Source organism: Lissotriton helveticus, chromosome 5_1, assembly GCF_964261635.1.
Source record: "Lissotriton helveticus chromosome 5_1, aLisHel1.1, whole genome shotgun sequence".
Classification (NCBI taxonomy): Eukaryota; Metazoa; Chordata; class Amphibia; order Caudata; family Salamandridae; genus Lissotriton; species Lissotriton helveticus.
Window position 1 is genome coordinate 1,727,540,925 of NC_136065.1, and position 21,105 is coordinate 1,727,562,029.

The following is a 21,105-nucleotide window of genomic DNA, read 5'->3' on the forward strand; positions in this document are numbered from 1 at the left end:
AATTTCCACATTTCTCATTGTGGAATGGGTAGCACCAGTGTCTACAAGGAATGTTACTGCATTACCTTTGACTTCTCCATTCATAAAAGGACCACACTGATCTACCTCAAGAGATGAACCAAGAACGCACTCCTCCTCCTACCTCAGGCACCATCATTGTGGTGTATCTGAATCACTCCGTTGATACGCCTGCGCCTGCGCCAGGACGCTCCTTAGCTGGAGCATCTGTGCGCAATAAAAACCTGCGCCAGGACGCTCCTTAGCTGGAGCATCTGTGCGCAATAAAAATGACAATAACATAACATAACATAACATACTGTAACCAATACTGTGGAGACATCTGCCCATTTTGATTATTTCCAATTTGTCCTCCAGTATAAAAATCCACATTTGTGCTGTATTTCTGTACTTGAGCATTCACATTACCTTGAATAGGGGCTTGTGGATCCTGTAGTTGAGTCATAACCTGTTGCTGTTGTTGTGTATTACCATTTACTACACCTTGCATCTGCTGATTAAAGTTTGGATCCATTCCACTGTTTTCCAAAACCAATCTACACTTGAGCTTCCAATGGCCGAACTTTCCGCACACATGACAAGGGCATTTCTTTTTCATATCTTCCTTATTGCCTCTACCTCTACCTTTTAGCTTTGTCTGAACCTCACTATTCATCACAACACTTGCCATGTTAGAAAACTGTCCATTTTGATTATTCCGATTCTGGCCTTTTCCCTGATAACCTGACTGAAAACCATCCTGTGAATTCCCACCTTTTGTGCTGCTTTCACTTGTGCCCACATCATATTCTCTTTTAATTCCTTGTGCCTAGACTCAATATCATCACTACAATATTTTGCATAACGTAATAATTCACCGATTGCCAACATATTAAATGAATAATTTTACTAATTTCTGGTTTCAATCCAAACACAAACCTATATACAAAATGTCCCATTTCCTTATCAGTGATGTTTTCCATTCCACTATACTGCTTGAAGACTTGCAAAAGTCTCTCATAATATGCATGTACTGTTTCCTTTGACTCTTGTGTTGTCCTGTCTATTTTAAACCAATCCGTCCCTTTTGGTGAAAATGTTTCCTTCAAATAGGTTATAACCAGATTATATTTCTTCATTACTTCATCTGATGTTGCTCCTGTTTTTAGATCTCTCGGGTATTCTTCTTTAGACTAGTCTTCTGCAATATCGCACTTAACCCACAAATCTGCTGGGACCACAATGTCAAACAGACCATCTAAATCTATTAACAATACCTTTGACACCTTTACAAACCTTTCTACTTGCCTCTACCATTCAACTGGTTTTTTCTCTCAGTTTCAGGAAATCATTTGTAAATGAAAAAATATCCAGCCTATTCCATGGCACATGAACATATCCACCACCTGGTACTTCTCTCATTGGATATATCATCTCAGTTGTCAGTGTCTCTTTATTTGTTTCCTTCACTGGATACATTAATGATGTTGCTCCTGTATTACCAAGCATTTCTTCTTTCTATTTAGCCCATCTGCCTTTCCACCGCACCAATTCACCCCAATGTTTCAAGTGATTAATCGACTTTTTTAATCTGCAATTGTTTTCCAGAAGCATTCAAACTCTCTAAATCCTTATCACTAAAATCTAAATGGTACGTCTTTTGTAAAGCTTTTGCCTACTCAATATCCACCCCATGTGTCTGTGCTACTTCAGCAAATTTCTCATGAAGGGTTTCTGCTCTCATCGTAATATTTTTACACAAATACTACAACTCCTTTTCCTCATATTTACTTAAATATCGCTGGACTTATTGTACCTAAGATCATCTCATCCAAATTCACTTTTAATCTGCCTACATCAATATTAACATTCACTTTATTCGTTCCCATTCCTCTGATCCATTCATCCAATTCTTCCTGGGATGGTCCAATCGAACCCTGGAACGTTGAATTCACCTCACTTAAATTGTGTAATAATCTCCTTGGCTTTATCCACGTACCACATTTTGGTGTCTCTACAGATCTCCCCGAAATATCAATCAATGGTTCCACATTACTTGCTCCAGTATTCTTGCAAACTGTAATATCCTTAACAAGTACCGTTAAAGCATGTACCTGAGAAATATTCTGACCCTCATAGTACAATGGGACTATTGAACCAATTGTTACTGGTACTGACAAAGCTCCGCATTTAGATCTAATTGAGTAATCTTTTGTGCCAAATCGTCTTTCACTCGTCTTTGGTCATAACCATTTCTTATTTGAGTAGTCTGAGGCTGTAAACCCTCCGTTTCAATCAATGGGGCACTAGGAGTTGCAACACTAGAAGTAACCCTCCCTTGTTCTTCTTATCCAATAATTCATCATCAATTTCATTTGAGTCCTGCTCTTCGCTCTCGACATTTTTCTTCTTCTCTTTACATTTTTCCCCTAACTACCATCCCCGGATATAAACCCTCACGTCTCTCCTCCATCTCTTCATCTGTGCATCTCATTTTGCTTCAGAATACCTATTCACTGTATTTCTGTATCTATATTCTTTCCTGATCTTTTTTCTCTCATAAGCTTCATGTTCCCATGCTTCAAGTGCTTCGTATTGCATTGGCCTAGGATTAGGTCTCAAGCTTTTGATTTGATACCTCAAATTCTCTAAAATCCGTACATTAAAAGTACCAATACCTGGGAAAGCTAATTCACCATATTCTTCAGTATACTTCACCCAATTCTCTAACCAAGTACACGTATGATAAGCACATTCCAAATACATAAAAGCATCTGGTGAACCATCCTTTTGGTACTGGAACTCCTCCTCAGATTTCAATTGGTTCATCCTTTCTAAACAATGTTCTCATCATTTTTGCAAGTTTCATTTCTCTCAACACCCCACACTAATTTCTGAGAAATCAAACAAAATCCTGTGGATATTATCAAACCCTTTTTAACCAATACCAGCGTGACTCACACCAACCAACCAATAATTACACTCACTGTGATGTATCACCCTAGCTGATCAATGCTAGTGCGGCTTTTGATGACACCTCACATTAGCTGACCAATGCCTGCGCAGCACACAGTGACATCAGTATGACTCCTACGACTGATCTTCCCTTCACAAAATCTTAGGGCAATGTTTTCTAAACTTCTCCTAAAACTAAAACAATGTTAGAAACAACACATAACAATGCTGCTTTGTCTGCTTCACTAAATTGAATGAAAGATTTAACGAACACACAGAGAATCCTTTCATTACCTGTAGAATATCGACCAGCGGTATTCCACTCTCAATCAAGTGAAAAATTCTCGGGACTTCTTCAGCTGCACTTTCTAAAAGTGCCCAAATACATCTCCACTAATCTAACTTCAAAGTTCCCTTATGCAATATTAACAACCTCTCTCGTTGTCTAATATCACACCAGCAGACAAAACACTGTGGTAGTGTACGCCACATTAATTCCTCTGCCTTTCAGGCTAATAATATCCCGGGATCTTAGGCCGCTCTGTGCCTGAGTTTAAGGTCAACAATGGACCACTACATATAACTTATGGTATATTCCGTTAATTACCAAAGTCATTAATTCAAACCTAATAATTAATCAATTTAACCCCTGAAAACCATCAAATTCTGCTAGCAAAAACTGATTCAGCGTTTCGGAAACCTAAATATATTCTTTTATAAACTGGAACTAATTCATAATAAGTTCCTTCCACACTGCATGAGGTAATACCACTTCCCAATAGTTTGGTTAATCTCTACTGACTAATCGATCTTTGTTCGAGGGCTGGGATTGGTTATTAAAAATATTCTTATGAATTAATACAATACCATTATAACAACAGACACCTTTGGTAAGTTAATGATTTTTATCTAAAATGTAAATGCTCATAGAAACACAATTCAACCCAAATACATGTCATTTATAGGAAGAAACATACAAAATACAAATACATCTCAAGATCAGCACTTTGAAGGAGTGGATAGGTAGAGAGACAAAAGAAGAGAAAACATTTGCAAATGTATTAAGCAAATCAGAAATCAAGAAATATTACCTATCACCCAAGATTCTAGGAAATGGAAATGCTACCCTCTGGCCTTGAGAGTAAGCAAGGCACTTTCAAAGATTTTAAAGTGCAAAGATATAAATGTCAGGAACAGCAGATCATCAGCCAGCCCTCAAGAATTGGATACAGCGTCACAGCTCTCTCCTTTCACAAAGTTAGGAAAATGTTGACAACTCCTCCTACTTTCTAGGTTTAGTTATACTCTATTTTCTCACAAGTCCATCCCACTACTCTAACCATCCCACCTAACTAACGATTCTAACTGGCTAAAACGAGGGGTGTCTCGGTCACACCACACCGGCAAAAACATACATTTTGAGGAACACCATTACGTCATTCACAGGCCTCAGTATCTCCTTCTTCCACAGCACGCTCATGTTCCATGTAACAAATCATGTTCATGTCCACTTCCAGAAGACCTTGGCTTTTAAAAGTATTCTTTGTCTTCCTCTGCACAACCATGGCCATCACCGGAGACTACATTTCTCTGTCAGATTCCTCTCCCCACACCACAGTTCTGAATAATCAAACTGCTTTTCAGAAGGCCTTTCTCATTTCAGAATTAAACTCCTTTCCATATTTCTAAGAAAGACAAAATATAATGTAAATATCGTTTCCACACAAGTCTTTATTTCTAAATGTTTTTTTTGCAAATCTTTATTAGGATTATGCATAACATCAAAGCATTATGTAAATAATAATTCACAGCCTTTTAGTCATTAGTTTCTGCATTAACTATGCACAGGCTTTCGGCCTACTCCTAACACGTCCTCCCCATCTCGTATATGCATGCGCAATTTAAATTTAAACACTATTTGTATCATTCAGTTAACAATTTTAGATGATTATTTACTAAGTGAGAGGTTCACATCTTTCTTTTTGGATAGCCCTTTGCAATGGCATTGTGATCTTCAACCAACAGTTCCTCTTTTTGCAGCTGTGAACCTGTAGGGAACTGGTAGGGAGCGTTTCGGTAAGCTGTTTTTTAATTGATACTTTATCCTTAAAAAAAAAAATTAAAAAGGGAAGAAAATAAGTACAAGGGCAAGCCTAATGCTAATTTACAAAAATGATGTTCATTCTTTATTGAACCTCTACCCTCAGTGAAGATACTTTAAAAAAGATTTTTTGAGAAGAAATTCAAAGCTACCCCGAAAGAGGCGATGGAGGCCGTTTTCGCTAAAAGAAAAAAAGGAGTCACCCTCTGAGGAAGATTTTTTCTATTTTTCTGAAGAAGAGGCCTCTTTAGTTAGGACAGGAGGTAAGGCAACAAAAAAGCTAAACACCTGACGAGTGAAGACCACATCTTGGACAGCCTGAATGCTGCAAACGACCATGAACAATCCTTGGGTAGCCTGAGCACTGCAAAAGATTGAGGTGTCTATAACGGCACAATTAGCAAGATCGACCATGTTAGCCATTGATATAGGTGGCCCCCGTAGCGCGAATAGAATCAGTGGCCTTCATGACACAAGAAATTGCAGTTTTGATACTGATGATGATTACTCATGTAGTATGGAGATAAAGGACGAGGCGGATGAATTTGTCTTCGATCTCCTGGAGATGTTGCATAATGATTTCCTTGATGAGGCCACACCCCTTTTAGAGCCTCGCTCCCACTTTTTGCATCCCACTTAAAGCCCTGTGTATGTGGTATAGTGAGTACATTGTATTCCGCTTCCTCCCTTACCCCTCCAATCAAAAACTGAACAATTGCCAATACTCTTCTACTGAATCCTTTATTTTCTAGTACATATTTGATTTAAACTAAAATGTGAATATAAGATTTGAACTTCACTCTGAGTTAATCACTTATTTTTATTTGTACTTTGAATGCATTTATTTGTTCGATTTCACCAAATTTGCATAATCAACATCTACAATACAAAAAAACACATGTAATACAACATTAATTTGTACATATTCACAAACATTCATTTCTCCCAATCATTCACACATTCGACCATTTAACATCCACATGCACACAAATACTCATATATACATTTGAATATACATTACAATTAGATACAATAACCATAGCATAAAGTTAGTCTTATTTCCTTGAATTTGGAGCAAAAAAATGTTTGGATTCAGAAAATCTTATGGCTCAACAAAACACTGGTCAAGTGTTTTGTTGAGTGTTGTTGTTAAATGTGATGTTTTTTGTATTGTAGATGTTGATTATGCAAATTTGGTGAAATTGAACCAACAAATGCATTCAAAGTACAAAAAAAATAAGTGGTTAACTCAGAGTGAAGTTCAAATCTTATATTCACATTTTAGTTAAAATCAAATGTGTACTAGGAAAGGAAGGATTCAGTAGAACAGTATTGGCAATTGTTCCGTTTTTGATCGGTCAGTGGCTTGGCCTTACTGTTGGGAGCCCGAACCCAGTAGTGTTTTCCTCCCTTACCCCTGCAGACAATAAAAATGTCAACTATATCACTAATCTGAAATGCCAATTCTTTCACAGTCTGTGCGCTTGCAATTTCAGTCAAATGCTGAATTTCCACATATCGGTCAAAATATTATATCCACTAAATCATTGTTTTAACTTTTTGCCTGCCTGTCATTTATTGTATTATTTATTATTTGTTTTTTTTCAGACATTCATCGTCCTAAACAAAGGCAAAGCAATCTTTAGGTTTACAGCGACACCAGCTTGCTACCTTTTGGGTCCTTTCAATCCAATCAGAAGAGGAGCCATTAAAGTCCTGATACATTCATATCCTTTGCAAGATGGTTCATGGGTAAAATGTGTCTTTTTATTAAGGTGTATTTGTTGTGTTAGAGTAGAGAGAACGTATTCTCTTTTCAAAGACTGTTTTTGTTGCATTGCACTTAAGTACTCTGTTTCAGCAAATTACCACCTTAAATCACCACGGAGCAGCAATTCCTGTGCCTCAGATCCCTTAAGTTATTCTCAGCCCATTTTCCCGATAGAAAACACCTTGGTCAATTGCAGGGAGATTCAAAAGATCATACTCACATATATGCCTGTAATGTTGCAATCAAGGGACCATTTAGACTTTCCTTGGGTTGTCTAGGCAAAGGAGACTGAGTAATTAATCAGTGCTGTCCCTCCAAGAGGCAGCATGGTCAGTACCACAGCTATATTCCTGCTTTTTACTGACATGCCATGCTGCAACCTGAATTTCACCAAGCATTACTTTCTCCATTCTTTTTTTTTATAATCAATTTAATTGAGTTTTCAAAATAACCAAACAAACAGCACCATTCAGAAATATATCGCATAGAATCAGACCAAAATAAACACATTCCACATCGATACTCTCCATTCTTATTTGAGAAGTGAACCTCATTTTGGCACATATGTTCGGCAGCTTCTTTAGCCTTAAAAATTAACACAAATGTATCTGCTAGACTCACCTCCTCTCCTGATTGTTGTTATGAGAGTTTTCCTAGATGAGGAGTCTTTCGGGAGGAGTATTCATTGGGAGAACATGGAGTAAACGCATGTCCTATCTTCCAGAAAATGTTCATTGCCACACCCACAGCAACTCTACTGACAGTGGGTTAATTATTTAATAATGTTTTTTTAATTATTCAGTGGAATTAGTTGTATTTTTTTGTCCTGGCCTATATTGGGACATCCATGGATGGCACCATCTCTCATGATATGGGCAAATTGCTACAAAGAATTCTCTTATTTGTTCTGTTGTAGAAGGTATTTCTCCTATGTCTGTGTTATTGTCTCTGTGCCTTTGAATGAATATGCGTGCATAAGTGTCCATATGTGCCTCTCTGTGCGTATTTCTTTCATTGCAACTGTTTACATAAGCATACATTACATCATAGTTTGATGTATATCGAAGGCGTTTGAGATGCAACATTGCAATTTTTTTGAGATTTTCTCTCAATATCTAAGATGAATTTTCATTATGGACATATGTTTTATTTGAAGTGCTTCTCCAGTTCTTGTCTAGCAGGGAAATGTTTTATTTTGGTAACATGTGTACAGTATGAGGTACACACACAAATATGCCATTACTCCTTATAATTGAAGACCTATGATTCAACAGTAACTTTCACTTACCAACCTCCTTTCTCCTCAAATTATGGTAGTCACATGGCCAATATTTTATCTGCCTAATGAGTATTTCACTTCCATTCAGTGCATTGAAGCTCGGTAGCCACACTACTTACTTTTTTTTGTGTTCCAAAAGTTTTATTGGTTTTTAGCATAGTACAAAAAGAAGGAGCTCTCCAAACACCAATTGATAATACAGGTTTTTGTCAGATGCTCAAGAATATAAATAAGAAGGCATCTACATTATTAGTTGGTAAACATCAAAGTATGGTAAATAATAGTAGCAAATCACCTGATAACAGTATAGCCAACCCGTATGGTCTGTTATGCTAATAGGGAAGGGCAGGTTTATCAGCATTCAGCCTTCCATAAAGGAGAGTCTGGTTAGTATTCTCAAGACACCATTCCTGACTTGGAGGTAAATAAAAGGAAAAGCATACATCGGGGTTCAAGGGTAGTGAGATATACAGAGAGAGTAGTGTAGAGTAGGAAAGAGAGTAGGAGAGGGGGAGCCAAGAGTAACTCTCGCCTTCTGCATGCACTGCTTATACCCTCTTATATTACTTATACCATCTAAAATAATAGCATTTACAGTAGCGCATTTGTGAGGAAACATTATATGGTAGATTTGCGAGTTATAGTTAATGTAGTTTGGCTACCAGGTTTAATACACTGTGCATGGAGGTGTGCAAGGTAACATCATTTTAACTTTTGTGTACATTATAAGTTAAATGTATCGTATCAGTATAACTTTAGAACTTATACTTTTTGTATAGTTTAAGTTTGGTGTGATTCTAAAGAATAAATAAAGATATAGTAATTTACAAGTTTTACATAAATTATAAATTTAAACTATAACTATGACTTTAGAATTTGGAATGTTTGTATCGTTTAGGTTTGGTTTTCATAGAAAGAATAAATGAGGGGTTCCTAACTATAAGAAATGTTTAACCTTTGTTTTTGTTATTGAATTTTAATGCTTTTTATTTTAATAAAATTGTATTTCATAGCGTGCAGTGTTGTGACATTGAGTGAAGTATCATTAAACAGAGTGGAGGACATTGCTGTACCCTCTAGTGTCATAGAGTGTAGAGTGGAATAGAGCGGAGTGTGGTACAGTCCAATGGCGCTCAGTGGAATTGCATACAGTGTAGTGGCATAGAGTAGCGCAGTTGAATAGCACCCAGTAGAGTGGTATAGAGCTGAGTGAGGTACAGTGAAGTTGGTACTGTGCAGTAACATACAGTGGAATACCCTAGAGTGAAGTGGCGTAGACTGGAGTGGCGTAGGGTGGAGTAGCATTGAGTGGAGTGGCATTGAGTAGAGTGAGGTAAAGTCTAGTGGTGTACAGTGGAATAGCGTATAGTAGAGTTGTAAACACTGGAATGTTGTAGAGTGGAACAGAATACCGTGGAGTGGCGTAGAGTGTAATAGCACTGAGTGAAGTGGCGTACACTGGAGTTGTGTACAGTGAAGTGGTGTAGAGTGGACTGGCATCGAGAGGAGTGGCATAGAGTGGAGTGACATAGTGGTGTGGTTTACAGTGAAATAGCGTAATGTGGAGTGGCATAGACTGGAGTGGCATAGAGTGAAATAGTGTAGAGTGGAGTGGCGCACAGTAGAGTTGCGTCAAGTGAAATAACATAGAGTCAAGTGGGATAGAGTGGAGTGTTGCTCATTGAAGTGGTGAAGACTGGAGTGGGGTAGAGTGGAATAGCTTAGAGTGGTGTGTTGTATAATGGAGTGGGGTAAAGTGTAGTTGTGAACAGTGTAATAGCGTGGAGTGTAGTAGCAAAGAGTGGAGTGACATAGGGTGGATTTGTGTGCACTGGAATAAAGTATAGTGGAGTGGTAAACACTGCAGTGGTATCAAGTAGAGTAGCGTACATTCTTGTATAATTTTTGGAAATGGGGGTCTTTAGTTGGCTGGTTGTTACCATGTCAGGTAAAGGGGGTACACCACTGAAATAATCCCTGCTCACCGCTTGGTAGCTTGGCACGAGCAGTCAGGCTTATCTGAGAGGCAGTGTGTAAAGCATTTTCACAGAACCAACAGTAATACAGTGAAAATACTACAAAAGGACACCACACCAGGGTCAGAAAAATATCCAATATTTTAATTGTGCAAAACAAGACCAAAACGATAAAAATCCACCATGCACTTCTTAGCAATCTCAATAATCAAAAATAGACTTCAAATGCAGTTTCTTGAAGTCTATAGCTCTGTCCGGGGCGATCACGGTGCTGTGAACCACAACCCCAAACAATTCTAGCTGACTGCTGTGTCGTAGGCCAGCTACAGCTTTGGGAAGACCCATAAAACAGTAGCTGTAGCAATGCAGAGTGTCAGCGACCTCTCATTGAGCTATAAAGAGCTGGTGTCGGCAGGTGTTGGTTCTGGAGGTCGGTTCAGGAGTCCTCTTGCCCTTACAGACATGCGGTTGAAGTCGGGAGCGCCGGCGTTGGTCGGCATTGGGGCTGTGGTGCGTAGTGAAGAGGTGCAGTGTGCGGTGCCCTCAGCTCGCTACCTTAAGCCTTTGGAGAAACTCAAACAAAGAAGTTGTGGAAAGTTCAGTCCAGTCCTTTCTCTGCCCAAGACAGAAGCAGCCACTGCAGGCCAACACAGCAAAGCACACAGCAAAGTGGTAGTTCGTCCTCACATCTTCTCCAGCTCTTCTTCTTGGTAGGTTTCTGCATTCAAAAGAGTTCTGAGGTTCTGGGACTCAATATTTATATCACCATTTCTCTTTGTTCTCTTGTGGCAGAGAGTCTCTGTGCTTACTCCAAACCTGTTCTGTCCTCTCTGGACCAGCGTCCTGGAAAAAGGTGAAGAAAGCTTTGTGTAAGGCAGACCAGGTCTATTTAGCCCAGCCCTGACTCATCTAGGAAAGGCAGGACACACCTCAACCCCTTCCCCCCAGTGGCTGTCTACAGTGAATGCACATCCCCAGCCCCTGGAACTTCAAACCCAGACAGTCAGTCCGTAACCCAGCAGAGGCACACAGGATGGTTACGCAAGAAAAGGACTACTTTCTAAAAGTGCCATTTTCAAACACATAAATTAAAAACCATCTTTACTAAAAGATGTGTTATTAAATTATGGGTTCAGAGAGCCCAAACTCCATTTCTCTATCTTGACCCAATTGGAAATTATACTTATAAGATGTTACAAATGTTCTTCCAATCTATCCTAAGGGGCATCTAGCCTTTCAATACTGAAAAACTAAATACACTGTATTTCACTATCAGAACATGTCACACACACCAGTACATGTCCTACCTTTCACATACACTGCACCCTGCCCATGGGGGTACCTTGGGCCTTCGTGAGGGGTGCCTTACATGTAAGAAAAGTGAAGGTTTGGGACCTGGCAAGTGGGCGTCCTTGCCAGGTCTACATGGCAGTCACAACTGCACGCAGACACTGCAGTGGCAGGTCTGAGAACCCTTTGAAGGGCTGCTTGTGTGGGTGGCACAACTAGTGCTGCACGCGCACTAACAGCATTTGATTTACAGGCCTTGGACTCACACAGTTCACTGTGCTGTGGACTTAAAGGTAAATCAAATAAGCCAAACATGGAAATACCAACAAATAACCATAATTTGCCATAGGAACACTTGCAGTTTAACACTGATCAGCAGTGAGAAAGTGCGCAGAGACATTAAACCAGCAAAAACAGAGTCGGGAAGAAGAAACTTTATTGTTTGGTTAATAAAAAATCATTACAATGGTGAACATGCGAACAATATAAAACATGTGTCATGAATAGTTGTTAAGATATTTGCATTTGGACCATCATAATGGGGTTAAAAAGTAAGATTTCATCAGAGGAACAATTTAAAAACCTAAAACCTATTGTTAAAAGTGGTTGAAGTCCTTGGTTCTCCATTCTGTTTTTTCCATCTAATCGAACCACATGCAGATATTTGCTATTAAGAATTAACAATTAATAACTTTGATTGTGTAGTTCATAGTTTATGGTGGGGGTCCTGGGGTTACAGCCGTTTATGTAGTAAGCCCCCTGCATACAACGTTTCAACAAATTCCAGAGATGCACGCGAAAACAAATCAATTCTACGCCGGGACCATTGTCGGCTGTTCTTGTGTAATAGAGAGGACTATGCAAATCGGAAGGAATACAACATGAGTTAGCCATTGATGGCTTACAGGGTCTCGCAGTTTGTAAATTTTCTTGCTGTTCCTGTAACAAACTTGGTGAACCTGATGTTAAGCTGTGGATTGTCCGGGTTCATTGATGCAAGAATAGCCTGGCGGCGTGTTCGAATACCAAGTTTGTTCCATTCGTTTTTTAACAATTTCCTCCGGTCGTCTTGAGCTGCAGGACAAAGGCATACCCCGTGCTCAATTGTTTCTGGACTGCTCCCACATCCTCTGCACGTTACGTTTGAATTTGTGTTTCGCCATCTGGGCAGGTGATACAGGAATGGCCATTCACCCATCCTGAGGGCCAAAAATCTTTTTTTCCACAGCACTGAGTAGGTACATGACAGGTGTAGACCCATGATCCCTGGCTTAAATCCTGATACAACTGACCAGGCGTGCTTGCGTTGAACCAATTGTGCTCTGCCTGAGTGGAAGGACCAGAGACTGACGTTTCTTTTGATGTGGGATTTAAGTACCTGCTGCGGTGGATTGGAAGCCCAGATTTCTTCTATATCGAGGAGTTTTAAGGAGTCCTGCAGGTAACGCCTCTGTGAGCTGCCAATTTGGCCAGCTGAAATTTCCAGCCACAAGAGGGCCTCCAGGCTTACCTCTCTGGAGCTGCGCAGCTTGTTGCACAGCCTGATGTAAGCTCCATGGCCTATTGCTTGGTGGTCTTGAAGACCAAGTTCAAGACGTACTTGAGCGGGGGAGGAGGATTTAGGTAGGTTCAGGACCTGTTTAAATACTCTTGTTATTATTTTGTTCACTTGACTGTTGTCTTTCCCCTGCATGATCTCCTGGCTGTAGGTGAGGAAATTGATAATTTTTGCCTTCATTACAGTTATAAGTGGGGATAGACTAGGACCTGTGAGATGTTTTGCAAGAGTCCTAAATGCCACCTGAATTGTCAGGGCTTTAGCTTCTACCTCATCTCTGTGTTTAGAGAATGTTCCCCTTCCGTCCAGGTAAACCCCCGAGTACTTATAGGAAAGGGCTCTGTAGACGCTTTTGCCTTTGTACTGCCATCCGCCACCTTGGTATTTCCTTTGCCCAAAGGTCATTGCCCTTGTCTTGGTTAGGTTCAGTTCCAGATAGTTTTCGATTGTATATAGGGGCAGCTGATCAAGAAGTCTCTGCAAGCCCACCCTAGAGTGGCTAAGCAGAACCAGATCGTCTGGTACAATAGGTTACTGACTCTTGTCCCAGCAAGTTTTGGAGGATGGGAGTTAACTTTGTCAAGTAACTCTGACAGGTCGGAAATGAAGAGGTTGAAGAGTAGGGGCGCCAGCACACAACCCTGTTTAACTCCACGAGTTGTTTGTATTTTCCTAGAGATGTGTGATCCATCCCCGAGTTTTATGCGAATCCATGTGTTGGACTGTAATGAGATTATGGCTTGTAATAGCGTTGGTGGAATCCCCCATTTCTACAGTTTGAGCCATAATCTGTTTCTGGGAACGCAATAGGGTGATCATCCTGTAGCTTTTTGGGTCAGATCTCTTACCACCTTTGTAGATTGGGTGTATAATAGCTCCTTGCTATGATTCCGGCAAAACCGAGTTAATCCGGCAGTAGGAAAAAAGCGGAGCTAACTTGTTTGCCCAAAATTCTGTGTCCTGTTTAAACAGAGACTGGGGTAAACCATTTGGCCCTCGCGCTCCATCTGAGCGGCCCTCTGGTATAATTCGGGAGATTTTTCCCGTGGTTGTTTCTTGGGTTATTGGAGCGCTTTGTGATGTTTCTATGGGCTGTGGCAGAGATTTTGTATCGGTTGTCGTTGGTGCCCTTGTGTGTAATTCGGCGTGGGTTCCTGATGTCTTCACATCCGTTATGTCGGATAATTGGTCAATTTTGGGTTGTAGAGCAATGGCTGATGGTCTAACCAATGGAGTTTCTTTTTCTGGTTTGTCAAAATGTGTTATTAGATGTGGGTATTATTAGATAGGATACCCATTCAGTTTCCGAGATATTCGCGCTGCTTTGTCCTCCTTGTTTGCGTGTTTTAGAATAAACAAGTGACCAGAAAGACTTTGGATTTTCATTCTTGCTTGCATGTATCAGTTTTAGCCAGAACTGCTCAGATCGTTTCTTTTTCTCAATAAATATTGCGTTTCGGAGTGTTTTTTGAGCTTGCTTGAAGTTGTTTAGGTTATGATCTACTCCTGGGAGCCTGTGTGCCTGTCTTAAGGCGCTGTTATGTGCTGATTTTAATTTCCTGATTTCGCCGGTTGTTATAGCCTGATTTCCTTTTTCGTTTTTTCGTATAATACGTGGAAATTTCTTAAGCAGTTCCCGGGAGAAGACTTCCCATGATATAATGGGCCGTGGCGTGTCAATACTTATGCAATCATGCTGAGATCTACATTGGCTCATTATTGCTGGAATGGTTGAGTCAGTCCATTTCAGCCTTTTGAGATTTTCTGTGTAGTTACCTTCTGTGGTCTGGCTGGTCACGGTGTGGTGAGTTAGGTGGAATGACAAAGTGGTCACTTGGGGGCGATTGTCGCTATCTCCTCGAACTGCTATGCCGTAATTCTCGATGAAAGGGAGGATTTCCTTACTACAGACGGTGTAATCTAGAAACGAATGGGTTTGACGGTTTGATCCTGTCCAGTTGAGAGGATTGTCCTCTGGAAATCGACCGTTTATGATAGTGTAGCCCAAAGAGGTAAGTTGTAGCACTATATATTCGCCTAGTTTGCTGTATTTATTGCCAGCAGGTTTTGTTTGTTCCATGGTGTCTGGCCACGGTACGTCGAATTGTTCCGGAACTTCTTGAAAAAGATTTGTATTGTAATCCCTGGAGACTATACAGGCTTGTCTTTTGTAGTTGCTTTGTATGTTACACAGAACCTGGATTAGATGGTTAAACTTCGTTTTTTTCTCCCTGGTGCTTGGGGAAATGTAAATATTGATCAGGATCAGTTGTTCAGTCTGTGTAGAATTGTTAATCAATACGCCAGAAATCCAGTCTTCTTCAAATGTCAATTGTTTTATATTAACATTTAACTTGGTTGAGATGTAGATTGAAAGGCCGCCACTGGGTCGGCCGGACTTGTGCAACTTCTGGGCAGGTGTTCTATACTCCAGGTATCCTTCTAGTGGGAGGCTAACCAGAGACCATGTTTTCTGCAGTAGTATAACCTCATGATCTTTAAGAAAATTTATCACGTCTGGGGATTGAAGTTTTGATGGAAGGCCGTTGATATTCCATGAACAAATTAGGAGACCGGGTTGGGTTCAGTTGTGGTTACCGCCATACAGGGCCGTTGGCAGCCAGGCCCAGTCCGTTGCTGTAGTTTTTGCCTCCTTAATTTTTGGGTGGCTCACCCTTGCTGGGGAACAGCCTTTGGCTGATCTTAAGACTGAGAGGGATCGTGGACCCTGGTTATCTGGTATGGCCGGAAGTATTGCCAGGACCGAAGGGTACTGCGGTTCATCTTGCGGGACGACTTTAATGCCCCATTTATTGAATAGGGCTGACCTCGATGTTACTTCCTCCTTAAGTGCTACAGTTGAAAAGGTGATTAGCGTTGGTTCTGTGAACTGATTGCTCCTAATCGGCTTGAACTCAATTGAGATTATATTGCTGGATTCAATGTGACTCAATTCAGGGATACATTTAAAAAGTTTGAAAATTTTCCCTCGGTTTAAAATGTCATGAGGTCCTTGACTATGATATTCAGGAACAAGTAACACTTTGTTTTTGAGTTGTTTTGGTAAGAGAGAAGCTGGTCAATGGACAACTGACCAGATACCTAGAGACAAACATTCTCCTAGACCCTTCACAGACAGGCTTTAGGGCTAATAATAGCACGGAGGCAACGCTGCTGGCAGTGTCGGACAGTATCAGGTCTGCCACCGACCAAGGTGGGGCGGTGGCGCTGATACTGCTTGACCTGTCAGCGGCGTTTGACACGGTCTCCCACAACTGCCTGTTGAATATCCTCCGCAGTAAGGGAGTTAAATCCATCGCACTAAATTGGCTACACTCCTTTCTGAGCAATCGTACCCAGGCAATACACATGGGACAATTCCACTCCAAATCGAGCCCCTTCGGTTGCGAAGTCCCCCAAGGTGCCTCATTAAGCCCCACTCTCTTCAATGTTTACATGTCATCTCTAGCCGATATTGGAAGAAAGTGGGGCATTGGCATCTGCTTTTACGCAGATGACACGCAACTGATGGTGGCTCTGGATGAAAAACCGGAGATGACTAAATCTAAATTGCACAACTGTCTCTCAGAAATGGCACAGTGGATGCATTCACATTGTCTAAAGTTGAATGCCGGAAAATCCGAGATCCTACTATTCGGTGGCGCTAAACGTCTATGGGACATGACGTGGTGGCCACCCTCACTAGGATCAGCCCCCACTCCAAAACAACACGCTAGGAATTTACGTGTCATTATGGATGATGCCCTTTCCATGAAAGAACACGTGCGAGTTCTCTGCGGGAAGGGTTTCGCAATCCTGAAGTTACTGGCCAGACTGTTTCCCTGGATCCCTCTGGACTGCAGACGTGCTGTTACACAGGCTTTGTTGGTTAGTCATCTAGACTATGGTAATGCGCTCTTCGTCGGTAAGAATGAGCACCAGTTTACACGTCTACAAGTTCTACAAAACTTTGCAGCCAAACTCATATGTAATAAAGGCAAGTTCGATTCTGCTTCGGACTGCCTACGAAAACTTCATTGGCTGCCTATGCGCCAAAGGTCTGTTTTTAAGCTGCTCTGCCATGCCCACAGGGCCCTCTATAAAACTGGCCCCATCATCCTCCAGGAAAAGATTGAACTCTATGTCCCTACTAGGAACCTACGTTCCCTGCAGTCCGCCCTAACAAGAACTAAGCGCATATATAAAGCTAGGACCGGTGGACGCTCCTTTTCCCATCTGGCTGCAAAGAAATGGAACGAGCTCCCCCTTGACTTGAGGCTCACCACCAATTACCTCCTGTTCCGAAAGAAATTAAAAACCCACCTATTTCCCAAATGTTCATTTTTATTTCAGTACAGCTCGCAGTAGTCTCAGTACTGGTATAAGCCCCTTGATATCCTTCGGGATGAGTGTTGCGCTCTACAAATACCATAAATAAATAAATAAAAAATAAATAAGGGGTCCTGGCAGGGGATCTTATGGTTATCTTTAACCGTGGTTTGGGATAGGTCGATTCTCCTTTGAATGCAGGGCGATTGTAGCCTGTGTTCCACATTTTCGCCCGTGGTCTTGTGATTACCTTCGACCCTGATTTGCAAAAGGTCAGTTCTCCTTGATATATATGGCGATTGTTGCTTATTTCCCCCGTCTTCACCTCGGAGATCATAATCAACTTTGTTGGATGAAGACTTGCCCGTTGGCGATGTTTCCGGGTTCTTGAGTAGTGTTATCTGTATGTTCTCCTTACATCTTGACCTATACTCATTGTCGTGCTGGTCATTGGTTTCCTTATCTTGGTTTGCCTTTTGTATGCTTGCTGTGTTCATTAAGACTGTCGGGTCGTCCAGTCCAGTCTTAATGACATGGGATAGTGTTTCCGGCTTCAAGACCTTTCCCTGTACATTCCAGGTCGAAGGCTGTAGGGGTTTTGCTGGAACTTCTCTCCTAAGCCCTGATGGATCCTTGTGTTTTTTGCTGGTGGCGGGGGCTATTAACGCCTTGTCGGTTAATGCTGTAGATGGTTGTGTTGGTGATTTTTGTGGCGATGTGGAAGTGCTGTCTGAGCTTGCGGTGCTAGTTGAACTAGATCGTGTTTTACGCTTTTCGGTGTGGACTGAATTGCTAGTCGTATTTGGGAATACTGAGCTACATTTGTTGCGTTTTTTCTGTAATCTCTTTCTTTCTCTTTTGCTCAGGTATTGTTTTTCGGGGGGTCTCTCTGTCGTTGACAGTTTGCGGTAACTCGAATTGTTAGGTTTTTGCGCTTGTTGTAATGGCTGGGATGTATTTCCTGACCCGGTGTCTAGCCTTGGCGTGTTTTTTCCGGGTATAGGTGGTACTTCCCTTGTTAAATGACCATCTGGGGATGTAATGATGGCCTGGTTTTGCAAATGGTCGTGAACCATGGCCTGTACTTTGATCTGAGCTGGTTTGGAATTAGTAGAAATTTGAGGCAACTGTATAGGTTGTAACAATGTTCCGATGGGGTCGGTTAGGACTTGAACTTTGTTTCCTTGTTTGTGAAAGAAGTCTCTGAGGGTCCTCTTTTTTACGTCATTAGTAGTTTCGTCCGACGTGTTATACTGTTGAGTTGGGGGCGGTTGGGTCTTTTCAGTCTTGATAATACAGTCTATAGGGTCGGGTCTGTGTTCAGAGTCCTGCAAGTGGATTGGTGATGAGGGTGACGCCGGGAGGTGGGGTTGCGCTATCTCCAATTCCTCAAGTGGATCTGTAATTTCCTTGTTCAACTTCTTGCGTTTTTTTGCGATCTCTTTTTTCAACCTTCCGGATCCCATTATAATTTGAAGCGCAAAGAAGTGGAGAAATTGGATGGGGGTGACTACTCTTGTTTTTTAACTCTCTCTCCCTTCGCTTGAGGTCTCAGGCATGGCTCCCGCTCACTCACGGCTCACCTGGGACTCTCAGTGGGTCTCTCCCGCCGTCCACGGTCTGCCTCGACGGGACTCTGGCCACTGGTTTTACCGCTTCGCCCTTCTGTTCAATTCAATTTTGTTCAGCTTCGCAGCTTCTCAGCTCACTGTGGCTATCGGCTGTCAGTGGCTCTCGCTTCAGCTGGGCTGGGCTGGGTGGTGCGGTGGCTCTGTCCTCTATCCTTTGCCCTTTGTCACTTTGTTAGCTTTTTATTTTTCTTTATTTGGTACTTAGGCTACTAGGCGCTTCTAGGCGCTTGGGTTTGGGATTTTAGGCGCTTCTATATGCTTCTTGGTGTTTTCTTCACTTTTTTTATTTTTTTTGCTCCACACTCTGGGTAAAGAGCAAATAGAGAGCAGATGCCGGCTGCAAGCTGCAGTGAGCTGTAGTGAGCTGCAATGGAAGTTAGGAGTAAGCAAGGGAAATGATAAATGAAAGACGGCGGGGAAAAGGTGACACCTTCCCTCCCTGCTGAGGTTTGCTAGGGAAGACTCTGCTCAGCCCTCGAGCGGTGGCCCCCCTGGGTTCTTGGAGGCTGACCACTGGTTGTTAGGGAGTGGTAAATGGTGTAAGGAGACTCGTGGGGGCTCGCAGTGGAGTGGCGTCGAGCGGAGCACACGGGGGGACCACGGGCAAACCGGACCTAGTCTGACATAGTCTGACAGCCCTCCGGTTAACCCCCAGGCTCTTACTCTGCAGCCGCCTCTATCGGCGGCTGCGCTTGCGTCTTGGCTTTCACTTGCGTCCTCTGCCCCTCTCCCACACGTCGGGTGCTGCCGTGCCTCTCCTCACCTCTGCCTCTGCCGAGCTGCCGAGCAGAGCGGAGCAGGGGGGGTTCGGGGGCTCGGGCGCTCGGTTCCTCACCTCGGACAGGGATGCGGGCAGGGCTAGATTACTACTGCGGGCTGTCTGGAGCAAAAATCCCGCCATGGCAGTTCAATGTCCCGGCCTCGAGCCTCGAGCTTTGTGCCACTTACTTCACGTTTAGAACTTGCAATGCATAATAGACCGTCACTGCGGTCTAGGTCCGTAGAGTGTTTTTGCGGCTCCTGCCGTGCACCCTGGGAAATGTAGTCGGTGATTTGTCAAAAACAGAGTCAAAACCAGGAGGTCAGACAGCAAAAAGGCAGGAGAAACATGGCAAAAGATGCCAGATCTAACAGTAGTATAGGTGCGTACAGTGGAATAGTGGAGAGTTGAGTGACGTATACTGGGATGGGGTACAGTGGAGTGGCATAGAGTGAAATAGCACACAGTGGGGTGGTGTAGGGTGTAGTGGCATAGAATGGAGTGTGGTACAGTGTAGTGGACTACAGTGGAGTAGTGTAATTTGGAGCGAGATAGAGTGGAGTGGCATAGTATGTCATTGTCATATTGCATCCTCGTAGCATCCTCGGGATGAATTTGTCGCTCAAGTGAGACCACCCCTTGATAGCCTTAATTCTGAATGCTATAATAGCACAGAAGATTAAGATGATCAAGTGAGTGAAGGAAAGGGAGGGAACAGCGAGGAAGGAGACCTGCAAAGAAAAAAGCAATACCATGAACATTAATCACACTATATTATTCCTAATGTAAGAAGGACTTCTGTTTTATCACCTGTAAATAATAATAAGTGTCCTGACCACTAAAGGACACACAAGGAAACGTTCATTCCTTTCCTAGTCAAGGGTTGTCATAGAAGTATGCTGAAATAAAGAACTAATACCTTAGGAAACTGTATGTCGTAGATACCAACCTTCACTATTTAATATATACATTCATCAGAGATACTCTCATTATACCCCCCAACAATATTAGTAAGGCACGCACCACAGGGAATTAATTCAATATGATCTCACAACCCCCCTGTTAGGGAAACAGCAAACAGATCAAAGTAAACACAGAATACTGCGAAAATGGTTATTGGTTTAGAACAGCTTGTAGGGTTTTAATCATAATCCTTTCTTTTTATCCAGCCAATGCTCTCCAAATAAGAAAGAACCCAGCGTACCATAAGTAACTCCTAGTGCAAGATTTTTTTTAGAATCAAATGTCTTTAGGTAATTTGATCTGGATCAGGCAGGGGGTGCCTTTCCAACTACATAAGACAATGTTGGACCCCGAGGAGCGCTATGTGGGTAGATTGGATGGCAAAGATATTGCTCTACTTTATCTATATACTCGAAACTCTGACCAACACTCTTTTCTGGCCAGGTTGATGCCCCAACTGACAACAACTCTTCCTTACCCGAAGATAATCGGAAG

General features: G+C 42.0%; 1 protein-coding gene across 1 annotated transcript in view; it reads left to right on the forward strand.

Annotated features, from left to right (window-relative positions):
- Window positions 1-21,105, forward strand: part of SCN4A (sodium voltage-gated channel alpha subunit 4) — a 1,457,305-nt gene that overhangs the window by 426,261 nt on the left and 1,009,939 nt on the right. The window contains exon 3 of the mRNA XM_078644999.1: window positions 6,662-6,780. Coding sequence (XP_078501125.1) covers window positions 6,662-6,780 — 119 coding nt within the window. The remainder of the gene's footprint in view (window positions 1-6,661; window positions 6,781-21,105) is intronic.